The 12144-nt window shown below is 62.6% G+C and overlaps 1 protein-coding gene across 43 annotated transcripts in view; it reads left to right on the plus strand.

Moving 5' to 3' along the window:
• MAP4 (microtubule associated protein 4) overlaps window positions 1-11284 on the plus strand; it is a 105978-nt gene extending 94694 nt beyond the window's left edge. For 18 of the 43 annotated variants that reach the window (XM_036333682.1, XM_036333681.1, XM_036333691.1 and 15 more), the window contains 6 exons: window positions 1124-1237; window positions 2690-2782; window positions 6868-6949; window positions 8119-8231; window positions 9596-9785; window positions 9903-10141. In XM_036333682.1, coding sequence (XP_036189575.1) covers window positions 1124-1237; window positions 2690-2782; window positions 6868-6949; window positions 8119-8231; window positions 9596-9785; window positions 9903-9910 — 600 coding nt within the window. In that variant the 3' untranslated portion in view covers window positions 9911-10141. Of the gene's footprint in view, window positions 1-1123; window positions 1238-2689; window positions 2783-6867; window positions 6950-8118; window positions 8232-9595; window positions 9786-9902 lie in introns of all 43 variants that reach the window. The other 25 variants (XM_036333690.1, XM_036333694.1, XM_036333692.1 and 22 more) reach the window with 6 other exon arrangements.
• The last annotated feature ends 860 nt before the right edge of the window (window positions 11285-12144 follow it).

Consider the following 12144-nt stretch of genomic DNA (forward strand, 5'->3'; position numbering starts at 1 on the left):
GCCACATCCTGCGCTGGTCCCCACACCTGTCCTCACCGCAGCCCGGGCACCAGGGAGCGGCCGGCAGGGCCTGGGCTTGGAGCTGGGAGGGGTGGGCCGAGTGCTGCGCCCTCATTGGAATCGGGCTCCTGTTCTGTGTGTGGGTTTAGACTTACAGTTTCGTTTGGAGACAAAAGGTTCTACTTTACAACATGAGCAGAGGAGACTCTGGGACTGCAGGGGAAAGACGGTACACGACTGGTTTGTCGTGGGTCTCGCCTGCCCTGTGAGCAGCAGGAGTGTCTGTGGAGGGTGGGGGTCCTGGTGGCCGTGGCTGCCCCACGAAGGAGCTGCTGTGGAGTGGAGTGATGGAGCAGGCCCGCGGGCCTTTCCGTTTGCGTCCATCCTGGCCTTACTTGTTAACTGTTAGCAACCAGGGCGACTTGGTGTGTGAAAAAGGTGGTGTCAGGAGTCCACTGCCGGGTCCCTGAGTGCAGCCTTGTCACCTCCATCACCTCCAGCCCTTCTCCGCCACCACCACTGAGGGCAGGACACTGACCCGCTTCAATCCCGAGCTGTTAGAAAATTGAAGCGGGTCCAAAGTGAGGCAGAACCTGCTGCCGCGGGAAGAGCCTCCCGCAGAGGATTGGCCTGGGGTGAGGGCCTCGGCCGGCTCTGGCAGCCCCACCAGGCCTCCCGTCCCGCACACCCCTTACGCTCTCCGCGCAGCGTCGTGGGGGGCGCTGAGGTGGTTCGTTTTTCTGTCCCACACACCTGCAGGGCGTGACGCGCACGTCTCCGGTAGTGGCTCGCTGTGACCACAGGCGCGTGCGTGGGGCAGAGAACGTTTGGGTGGGAGGACATTGTGGTTGGAAAGCCATAGCCACGGCCACGCTCAGAGCAGAGCAGCTCACCGAGCCTCCGCCTGCCGGTCTCCGTGATGCTGGCTGCTCTGCTCGTGGCTCCAGCTTTGATCTGCAGCTCCTCCCTCTGGCTGGTCTACCTGGGAAATGGGTGTTTTTCCCCAGGAGCAAGGGGACCTGCTTCTGCCTGGCCTGGATTCGAGTCCCAGCCTTCTTTCCCTCTTGGCATTTGGGCTCTTGTCCTCTTGTTTTGAAATTGCCCTTCCTTTATCCCCGTCTAGGCCAAAGTAGAGGAAAGAACAGAGGCAGCAGCTGCAGCTCGAAAACCTGCCCCTCCCGCGGCCACTAAGCCTGCTGGGCCGGGTGCGAGTGCACAGAGGGCACCTGCGGGGAAAGTGAGTGTCCCGGGACCTGCCTCTTGCCGGTCAGCGCACAGCCACGCCCTCCTGCTGCCTCTCCTGTCCCTCCACCAGCTCCGTCCTCTCCCTGTGCCTCCTTCGTGTTTCGCATCAGAAAAAGTTTTTATCAACCTGAGAGTTAACACTTGGGACTCATTAGTGCTTTGGGGACTGTTTATTCAGCTGGATCTACAACTTTCAACCACTTCCTTCCCACTGACCTTGGTCTGACGTCCAGCTGTTACCCGCGCGCGCGCGCACACACACTCAGCACCGGGTTCTTCCGCAGTGAGACCTGGCACTGGTATCTTCTGGCACCTGGAATCCCCGAGACCCTGTGCTTTAAGCTGAACTAGAAGGCCCCTCTCATAACACTGCTGGGTGTGGGGATGGCTTGGTTTGTCCTGGCTACCCAAGTCACGTCTTAGCAGAAAGTTAGGGTGCTCGTTACAGTGGAAGCCCACCCAGCACGGTGGCGCACCAGCTGGAGGGCAGAGGCCAGGTGGCCCTGCAGGTTCTTTCCCTCTCCTCCTCCTCCTCCTCCTCCTCCTCCTCCAGGCACAGGCCCTCCTGCTGTGGAGCCTCTGCCCTGAGCTGCGCAGCCGCAGCCGGGTGGCCTCTGGCCGAGGGCTCCAGCCTCTAGCCCAAGGACTGTACATCAGGCGAGAGGAAGGCTGCACCGCGGCTCCTGGCTGACTCCTGGGGTCCCTGGTGCAGACCAGGGTTTATTGGGAAATGTTTGTAAAGAAGCAAGAAATGGCGAGGTATTTGGGTTAGTGTTTGTCAGCGTGATTTCTCTACTCCGTCGGCAGCTGCATCATTTGCAAAGGGCTCCGAAGGGAAGGGAAAGGAAAGGAAGCAAGGAGGGAGGGAGGGAGGGAGCTGGCAGCTGCTCCTTGAGAAGGCTGCAGGATCGGGTGGCTGCATTCCAAGGGCAGCCGCTTGCTCGCTCACTGGCCTGGCGTGCAGGACTCTCCGTGCCCTGGGCTTCGTGAGGAAGCTGCTGGGCTGCGGGCCGCGCGCCCCCTGGTGTCCAGGACTGTGCACGGCACGCCCAGTGCTGGTGTCAGATCTGTGCCCCGGAGCCCACTGCCCAGTGCTTCTCCCTGGGGAGGGACTGGCCCAGATGAGCCCCAGGACATGCCCCCCAGGCTGAAGGGGGGGAGCAGGCAGGGGCGGCCGTATGCAGGGAACCACAGCCCAGCCCCCACCGAGCAGTGGTAGCGCCAAGTCGCACTTCACCAAACATCTGCTCTGTCCTAGTGTTGACTGTCCGTCCTCACCCCTTTTCCTGCTCCTTCAGGCTCTGCTTCCACAGCTGTTCTGCCGCAGGTGGGGGCGGAGTTTTAACCCTCTCTGTTGGCCATGTGACTGCGTGTGGCCTCACTGCCGCCCTGTGTCAGTAACCAGCCCTCTCCCTGTGTTGTTTCTCTGTCTCTAACACTCCAGGTCCAGATAGTCTCCAAAAAACTGAACTACAGCCATGTTCAGTCCAAGTGTGGTTCCAAGGACAATATTAAGCATGTCCCTGGAGGCGGTAATGTAAGTATCAGCCTGGACACTCGGGCCTCGGCCGCCGTGGGGCACACCGGGAGGAGCCCCCCCCCCGCCCACCTGTGCCATGGGCGCCCAGCCTGGCCAGCGCCACCTCAGGAAGCAGCTAGCAAGTGGGGCTGGGGGGCCAACCCCCCTGGCGCCACGCCCTCAGCCTCTCTTCAGCCCTGGGTGGGCGCCTTGCTGCTCCTCCAGCTGCACCAGAGGCCTGGCCGGGCAGGGGCCGCTCCTGGGGACCCACCTGCCTGCCCTGCCCGGAGCCAGAGGAGGTGCCGGTCCTCCAGGCCCAGCGCGTCCTTGTTGTAGGGCAGGGCGTCCGTCCGCCAGCTCCCCGCCCTCCCCCTCCTGCTCCTCCTCCTCCTCTCCTGACCTCCTCTCTCCTTTCTACTCCTTCCCCCGCTTATTCCTTTCCTAGTTCTTTTCTTTTTCAGTCCCTTTTCCTCCTCTTTCTGTCCCTTTCCCTGTTCCACCCAGACATCCTTTCTGTCGCGCTGCTCAGCCAGGGCCTGTGCTGGGGAGTCGGGGAGCAGTGTCTGTCGGTCGTGTGTGAAGAGCGCCTGTGTGTTTGCCCTGTGTCCCTGCGACAGCGCAGGCAGCGGGACTCTGAGCTGGGGGGGCGCTGGGGGGAGGTCATGGGCAGCCCTGCCCTTCCTGCTCCTCCACCAGCTTCAGTCCCGCCCCCAAGAGAGCCATCCAGCCTCGTCCCTGGGCTCCTCACTGTCCCACCGCACTGAGTCTGCTTGCTCCCTTTTGCTTTCCAGGCTCCGTGCCCTGCCCCGGGGGCCCTGCCCTCCTGCCCGGGACCTGCAGGCACCCTCGCGGGCAGCTGTCGGGAGGAGGGCAGCCAACTGTGCCCCTTCTGGCCCCACAGCCCCCTGTGGTACCTCCTTCCACGCCCTCCCCCCCTGTGGGGCCTCGCCGTGTGGGCAGGAGCCATGGCTTTGCTTCAGGTGGGGGTGGGGGTATTTGGCCAGACCTTAGCCAACCTGGTGTGGGATCAGCTGAAGTGGGCGACACCTACTTTTTTTTCCTTTTTAAATATATTTTATTGATTTCAGAGGGGAAGGGAGAGGTAGAAACATCAGTGATGAGAATCATGATCAGCTGCCTCCTGCACGCCCCCAGCTGGGGATCGAGCCTGTAACCCGGGCATGTGCCCTTGCCTGGGATCAATCCCGGGAGCCTCCAGTCCACAGGCTGAGGCTCTGTCCACTGAGCCATACCATCTAGGGCCGTGGGCGACACTCAAAGGTCTGGCCCTCACTTTTCCTCTCAGCCTTGGGCCTGATGAAAACAGGACGAGCAGGGTTTCAGAGGGAACTGGTGTGTGTGTGTGTGTGTGTGTGTGTGTGTGTGTGTGTGTGAGACACACAAATGCGCTGTGTATGTTGTGCGGTGTGTGTACGAGCTCTGGAAATCATCGCTGTTTACCTGTCACCTGCTGTGCTCTTCACGCTCCGACACTGGCCTCAGCAGCCTTTCCGGGGTGTCCTTGTGTGAAGCACCTCCATGTGGGGAGCGTCTATCAGCAGCAGGGCCCCCAGATCCTGCCCGAGAGCTGCTTCCAGGGGGACCCTGAGGGTGAGCATCGGGCTGAGGTGCTCTCTCCCCTCCTCCCGCCCTCGGGGAAGCCAGCAGGTCAGCATGTGGCTCCCCAAGGGCAGGCCCCTGTAGAGGTGTGGGAGTTCCCACGGGGCGGGGCTAGGGGCGGGACTGGCTCCACTACCACCCCCCACAGACACACACACACCCACCCCTGGGGCAGAGCCAGGGGGGCGTGGGGCGGGAACTTAGCAGCTACTTTTGTGGGTGATCCCAGCTTTAAACTTTGCAGCCGTTTTAATCCCATTTCACCCTCTGAGGAGGGGATGTCTGTTCCTAGACCTGACGCAGGGTCACTTCAGTAGCAGCACTGACATCTGCGCTGGGCCGGGGCGTCACCCCAGGGTGACAGCACAGCTACAGCCAGGTCCCGTGGCTGGGGGCTTGGTTGTGTGAGAACACGGCTGTCGGGCTCACGGTGACCTCTGGGCCTCGGAAGCTGCACGTGGAGGGAGGAGAGGAGCCAGGAGGGAGGGGCTGGCGGGTCCTCCACGTCTGGAGGCAGCGGAGCTTTAACCTCTCCCCGTAGACGTTTCCGAATACACACAAAAGTCACCAAATAGGAAGTGAACCGGGCTGGCCGTGCTTGTGCCAGCTTCCTTTGTGGCCGGTCTCCATTATTCTGGGGCCGGGCTTCGGTAAGGCGCCGTGTGCGAACCTCCCGTGTGTGACTGAAAGAGAAGCAGCCTGCCAGGTCCGTGTAGGGGACATCCCCCCCACCCACCCCCCCCACCCCCGTGAGCGGGTCTGCGTCTGCATCGGGCCGGCCGCGCTGTGACGATCCGGACGCCGTGTCGCAGGCGTGGTTCCGCGCTCCTGCGGCTTGTGAGCGCGCCAGCGGCCGTCCTGGAGTCCGGGCTCCGCTGATGGGGCCCCGTTAACACGCTCCTTTACGCTCCCATTTTCTTGATGTCGATTCAGGTTTACATTTTGTTACTGTTGCTGTTCATCCTCACCCAAGGATATGTTTCCATGGAGTTTTAGAGAGAGTGGGTGGAAAGGAGGGAGGGAAGAGAGAGAGAGACACATTGATGTGAGAGACACGTTGATTGGTTGCCTCCCACACATGCCCTGATGGGCTGGGGATTGAACGAACCCAGGTCTGTGCCCTTGACCGGGAGTCAAACCCTTTGGTGCGCAGGCCGGCACTGTAGCCACCGAGCCACCAGCCAGGGCTCTGCCGCCTGCGGGAGCCCTTCCACAGGCCGCGTGGGTTCAGGAAGCATATTGTGTCCTGTTTTTCTGATGCCCAACACTAAACCCCTGAGTGCGTAGTTACTGGCTGGGATGTAGCTGTCAAGTGAAGGCACAAGGTGAAGAAGTGGAGGGTTCGAGGGCAGACCCGTCGAGGAACCTGTGGGCTCCACACTTGGGTGAGTGCCCGGCGGGCGAGTGCCTGGGGACGCACGATGGGCTTGTCTGAAGCAGCTGCCTCACCTTCGGCTGAGCGTCCACTTCCCGCTGGTCCCGTTCCGGGAGCCGTGCAGCCTGTGGCCAAATGAGACAGAGTGGGCGCTGGTGGTGATGGCGGGAGGTGCTGCCCGGAGGCCACGTGGAGAAGGCAGCCTCTGGGGGCGGGGCTTGGGACTCGGGGCAGCAGGGGGCTCTAGAAGCGAGGGCGGGCTCAGGCAGGCAGCCTCCATGCTTCCAAATCCAGTCTGTGTGGGAAGACAATCACTACAGGTTCTCGGGGCTTAAAAAGGCCTCTCCTCTCCGCTAAAGGGAAGTGTGTGAAAGGGTCTGTGGATGGAAGAGGGGGGGCTCAGGCTGCTGGTGTGGGAGTTACTCGGTGCCAGGCCCGGGCTGTGGGCGGGGACCTTCCCCTGGGACACCCTGGTTCCTGACACCAGGAAGACAAGGCCAGGAGGTGGGAGGCCACGGCTGGCGGCTCTGAGGCCCCGTGCGGAGGCGGTGGGTGTGTGGAGAGCCAGGCTCTTCCGCAGAAGCAGGGGCAGCTGGGGTCCCGCGGGTGGGGGCTCTGTCCATGGAGGTTCTTGCCCTGGTGCTTCTGCACTCCTGCGAGCGGTCCCAGGAGAGTCTGTTGGCCTCTCACCCCATATGTATGTTGATGGTAGAATCTGTGCTGTCAGCCCGCAGGGGGAGATGCATGGAAAAGAACTGGAAGGAAACAGGCCAGAACCTCTGGGCAAGGAGTAGATGGGCCGGGTTCGAGGTAGAGCGAGGCGGCGGGTGGGGGGGCGGGGGGTCAAGAGAGTGGGATCCAGAAAAAGGGGAGGAAAGCTGTCTGGCGGTTGCCTGGAGAGGGCGGAGATGCGCGTGGAAACGTGTTCGGTCTGGCTGCACGCAGGGAGCGCTTTTGGAAGGTGACCCTGACCTTGAACAGACTAAGCTAGGAGCTCAGGAGGGAGAGAAGACACTTGAACTTGGATGCAAGGATTTTAAAGGGAGTGGCCTTGGCCTGGCATGTTCTCCCTCTGAGGCAATGTTTGTGTTTGTCATTTTCTTCTCAGGTTCAGATTCAGAGCAAGAAGGTGGACATCTCCAAGGTCTCCTCCAAGTGTGGGTCCAAGGCCAACATCAAGCACAAGCCGGGTGAGTCCCTCCTGCCCTATGTGCGCGGCCAGCGGGGGTCACCCTCTGTCGGCCATGGCACAGGGGTCCTGGCCCTCGGGGAGCGGGAGGAGCGGCCGAGTAGAGGCTGCGTTTGCAGGGCCCTCGTCTGGAGGACGCTCTGTGTGCGAGGTGCCGCTGACCGGGACCGGGGAGGGCGTCCCGGGCTCCGGGGTGGGGCCCCAGCGGTGCAGCGCCAGTTCCGCTCTGGGAGGTCCCGCTGCAGCGGTGGGCACACCGGCTGGCGGCTGCGGCCTTGGGCCAGTCACGTGGCCGGCTTAGGTGACGGCCAGGAGCTCCCTTCCCTCTCCTCCGTGGTAGAACAATTCCATTTACAACAATGGAGATGGCTCAGCCCCAACCAACTCTCCTTCCCCTCCTCCATCTGGAACCCTCTGGGGAGACCCCCCGCAAGGGCCCCCTCGGCTGGAGGTCAGCTTTGCGGAAGGCGGGGGCTGGGCACGGAGGACCCTGGCCATGTGGGAAGCACCGGGTCAGTGTGTGACGTGAGCTGAGAGGAAAGCCACCTTCCTAGGCTTCCAGGCCGTGGGGTGGGCTGACCCTTGACCCTGTGACCCCCTGGGGCCCCTGCCCGCTTAAGGGCTCGGGATCCTGGTGCTGGCCCCCGCCTTTTCTCAACTCACACACCCCAGGCCGGTGGCCCCTTTCTTGCCGCTACAGTGTGATTGGGTGAGACGCTGGCTCTGTCCCTCACTGGTTGGTGGTGACTTCGGACAAGTCGCTTCCCAGCTCAGTGCCAGCAGCTGTGGAGCAAGGGCCCTGTCCCTGGTGGGTGGGTGTCATGGGCAGACAGGAGGCCAGTGCACCCTGCACACTGTCAGGGAGGTGCCACCTGGCACCCTTAGAGGCACCTCAGGCTATGCCTGCGCTCTGGCCCGGCCAGCAGCTCTGCGCGGGGGACGGACTGCTCTGCGGGTGGGTGGGCCCAGTCTGGCTGAGACGCGCAGCCCTGTCCTGACAGCCTGTTCGCGGTGCCCCCTTGTCTACCCTCAGCCCCTGGGAACAGGTCCGTGTCCCCGTTTCTGCATCAGCACTGAGCCAGGCCTTGGCCACCTGGGGTTCCGGGCGCGGCTCCCGGCCCGGCCCGCAGGCGTCTGGGCCCTCAGTGACCGGTGCCCTCTCGGTTCCAGGTGGCGGGGATGTCAAGATCGAAAGTCAGAAGCTGAACTTCAAGGAGAAGGCCCAGGCCAAGGTGGGGTCCCTGGAGAACGTGGGCCACCTGCCCGCAGGCGGGGCCGTGAAGGTAGCGAGTGGGTCCGCGGAGGCCGAGGCCGGGAGGAGTGGGGTGCAGGGGAGTCTGGGTCCCAGCAGGCGGGCCTGTCGCCGCCCCTCAGTCTCTTCAGGAGTCATGTCTCCCCACCCAGTGCTGTTCCCATCGTCCACCATCAGTCCTGGGCGGGGCAGGGAGGTGAGACCCCAGCGGGGACAGACCTTGTCCTAAGCCAGTGATGGCGAACCTAGGACACGTGTGTCAGAGGTGACACGCGAACTCATTTTTTTGGTTGATTTTTCTTTGTTAAATAGCATTTAAATATATAAAATAAATATCAAAAATATAAGTCTTTGTTTCTCTATGGTTGCAAATAGCAAAAAATTTCTGTATGTGACACGGCACCAGAGTGAAGTTAGGGTTTTTCAAAATGCTGACAGGCCGAGCTCAGAAGGTTCGCCATCACTGGCCTAGGCCAGGGCCTGCCTGCCTTGTTGGACTCCTTTCAGTCACGTTCAGAGGGACGTGGGCCGGGCACAGGCCACACAGGCGAGTGGTCTGCACGGCACAGTCCCCGCTGCCTCTCAGGGCTGTGGATCCGTGTGCCCCGCCAGGCTGCACACAGCTCCCGCCCCACAGCAGGCCTGGTGGCCCGGCTCCCTGCAGAGCGTCCCCATTGGACTGGCTGGGCCTCTCCTCCCTGCCCCTCCTCTGTCCTCCCTCCCCACCTCCCTCCACAGTCCTGTAAGACCCTCCTGTGCCAGAGGCTGTCTCCTTCGGATCATGTCATCGGGGTAGAGGGCGTCGCCTCCAGCTTCTGTGCTTGAGGGTGGTGGCAGGGAAAGGAGGGAGGAGAGGGACCAGCAGCTGCTGTGACCACCCCCCAAACACACACACCCACCCACACACACACACAGACATCCACACACACACACACCATGTCCCGCCTCCTCGGTGATCTAGACCCACCAGCCTCCTTCCGCCCGCAGCTCTCCAGTCGGTCTCAGGCCTGAGGCCTCGGGGTTTACTCTGGCCTTTCTGACCGCACGTCCTGCGTCTGGTCTTTATCACGTTTCCCTTTCTCTGTTGGTGAGATCGTTCCTCACACTGCCGGGCCTGGGGCCCTGCTGCCACCTGCTGTCATGGCTGCCGTTGTCCGGCTCAGGCTTGGGGAGCAGAGCTCCCGGCTGTGCTTGCAGAGGCCCCTGTGCCCTGCTGGGCCGGCTGCGCCCTCAGAGCCCCTCAGGGGTGGGAAGGGTGGGGGGACCGGCCTAGGGTCTCCGGATGACTGCACCTTAATCAGGGGGTCGGGGGGGGGGGGCTGTGTGTGAAACCCGCCATCGCTCCATCCCACTCCCTCTCGGACTGACCCTGCACTGTCCACTGTTTCATTGTAGACTGAGGGCGGCGGCAGCGAGGCCCCTCCGAGCCCGGGCCCCCCCGCTGGGGAGGAGCTGGCTGTCCCTGAGGCCGCGCCCGAAGCTGGCGCCCCCACGTCAGCCAGTGTCCCCAGTGGCCTCACCGCCCTGGCGGGGGGTGGTGACCAAAGGGAGGCCCAGACCTTGGACGGCCAGATCCCGGAGACAAGTAAGTGGCGGGCTCGGCCTGCGGGCCGGCTGGGGGCCCTGCCACTGGCTGAGTGGCTCTCTGTGTGCCGGCTGGAGTGTGACCCGAATTTTAACGACGCGACCTTTTATTTTCCAGGCATCTAACGCTGACATTCTGGTCTCGTCTCCGTCCCCTTTGTTGCCCTCTTGTCTCCCTCGTTCCCCTCTCCCATCCCGCCTCCCGTGTCACTGCAGATTGAGACCTACAGGCTGACGTTCCGGGCAAACGCCAGGGCCCGCACCGACCACGGGGCCAGCATTGTCTCTCGCCCCCCCCACTTCCTGGGTGGCCCCAACTCAGGCACCCGGGCCTTTGGCTCCCTCCCCTGGGCTGCCCACTAGACCTGACTCCTGGGTGCAGGGCAGCCCTCTTGGCGCCCTCTCCCCCCCGCTTGCCTAGGGCAGCAGCAGTGCCCCCCGACCCACCCCAGCCCCTGCCTCAGGCCCAGCTCCTTGCTCTGCTCCTGGCTCATCCTCTCATCACGCTCCAAGGGGGAAGCTGGGAGAAGCGGGGCGGGGGGAGGCTCACATGGGATCTGAGGCAGGAACCCGATTCCAACCTCCTCATTTGGGTTTTTTGGACCAAACCCAAGAAAAACGGACACACCCTCCCTCCTTGCTGGGTCCACCTGGAGGGAAGAGGGGGTGTCCACATGATGGACGCCCAGCCCCGAGTGTCCCCTGGAGCTCGCTAAGCCACTGCCTCCCCCTTTGCCCCCACTGATGCCACCGCAGGGGGTGCCAGACCCCTCTTGCTGCCCCTCCTCAGTGAGGGCCAGGCTGCCTGTCCCCGCTGCCTCCCAGGCCTCTCTAGCGGCTGTCATACTTTTTTTTTCCCTTGTTTTATCCCTTTTTTAAAAACCTAAAAACTGGTGGAGTAGTTGTGCAGGTTGAAGTCACGTCTAAAGGAAAGTCTTCAGCAGGTGTTTTTAAAGGAAACGGAGGGGAGATCCCGAGACCCCACAGCCAGGAGGTCGGGCGGGGGCCTGGCAGCTGGGGCCGAGGCGGTGTGGGCAGGGCAGGGGCGTGGGGTGAGCAGGGAGAGCCGAGGGGCTGCGAGTGTGGACGGGGGCCTCTGGCGTTCGGCATGGATGCTGCTTCGCTTCTCTAACCGAAGCTACAGTTGGCACGTCGGTCTCATGCCGGGGATCTGGTGGGAGACAGGTCAGTGCTGGGAAGGGCCCTGCAGGCCTAGGACACTCGAGCCTTGGCCCCCAGGGAGCCCGAGGGATCCAAAACCGTGTGGGTGTTTGGGGAATTAGGTCCAGGAATTTAAAAATAAAGGCATGAGACTGAGGCCACCCCACGTCCCTGTGGCCTGACGAGGAGGGAGCGAGGCGAGGCCAGCCTGCGAGGGGTCCCAGCTGGGCCGCGAAGGCTGCCGAGGAGAATCCTGGGAATCACTGACACGAAGATTCTGACTGCACTTGTATTTTTTGTATTAAAGTTTGCATGGTTTCTAATAAAGGATTAAACCTGTTTGTTTGTAGTGACATGGCCTCCTGCCCTTGGCCCTGTCCCAGAGCTGGGATGGTGGGGGCTCTGATGTAAAGGGGGGCAGGGTATCTCTCCATTTCTGCGGCAGCATCTTCCGTGGGGGCGTTTGTCCCCACGTCCCCAGCTTCCAAGCGCCTACAAGCTGCAGGTCTCGGAGAGAAAATGCAAGAGCCAGACTGTGTCCGGGTGCTCGGCTGTGCAGGGCAGTCAGGGCACATGTATTGTCAGCCAGAGGGGGGGGTGGGGGGTGGCGGGAGACATGGGAGGGGTGATGGGTCCTGAGGGTCCCTGTGCCCGTTGATCTGCCAGGACGATGTCAGGTTGACAAGACTGGCTCCTCCCACTCCGATAGTTGTGGGTCAGGGAGGTGAGCCCGCTGGTGGCCAGGCCACAGCTCTTGAAGGGTCCCAGGAGCCAGAGGCAGAGGGGGCTGCGCTGGGCAGTGGCTGCAGCCACCGGGGCTGGGCGTTCCTGTACCGCCGATGGCTGTGACTCAGCCGTGACGTGTCTGTGACTGCTGTAACCATTTCAAGAGTAAATAAAGCTCATGACGTCCCATCTGAGCCCTGTCTTCTGTGTCCTGGTGTCTCCCCTCCAGCATCACGACACCCGGCTTGTCCTCTTGCGTCGAGGGCTGGCATGCACTGTGTGGTCTCACGGCTGAGCTCCTCCTCCGTGAGCTGTGGCCACGCCCCAGGGCAGGCCCAGCTGTGGCCAGGCTGCCCCGCAACCGGAGGCCCCGAGGATGCAGGTCCCAGAGCCAAGGCTGCCCGCGGAGCTTCCCGTCTGCCTGGCCTGGAGGTGGCAGCCAGGCTGGACCACTGCCTCAGGGAGGGAGACCA

The sequence above is a fragment of the Myotis myotis genome, unplaced genomic scaffold (assembly GCF_014108235.1).
Source record: "Myotis myotis isolate mMyoMyo1 unplaced genomic scaffold, mMyoMyo1.p scaffold_m19_p_13, whole genome shotgun sequence".
Classification (NCBI taxonomy): domain Eukaryota; kingdom Metazoa; phylum Chordata; class Mammalia; order Chiroptera; family Vespertilionidae; genus Myotis; species Myotis myotis.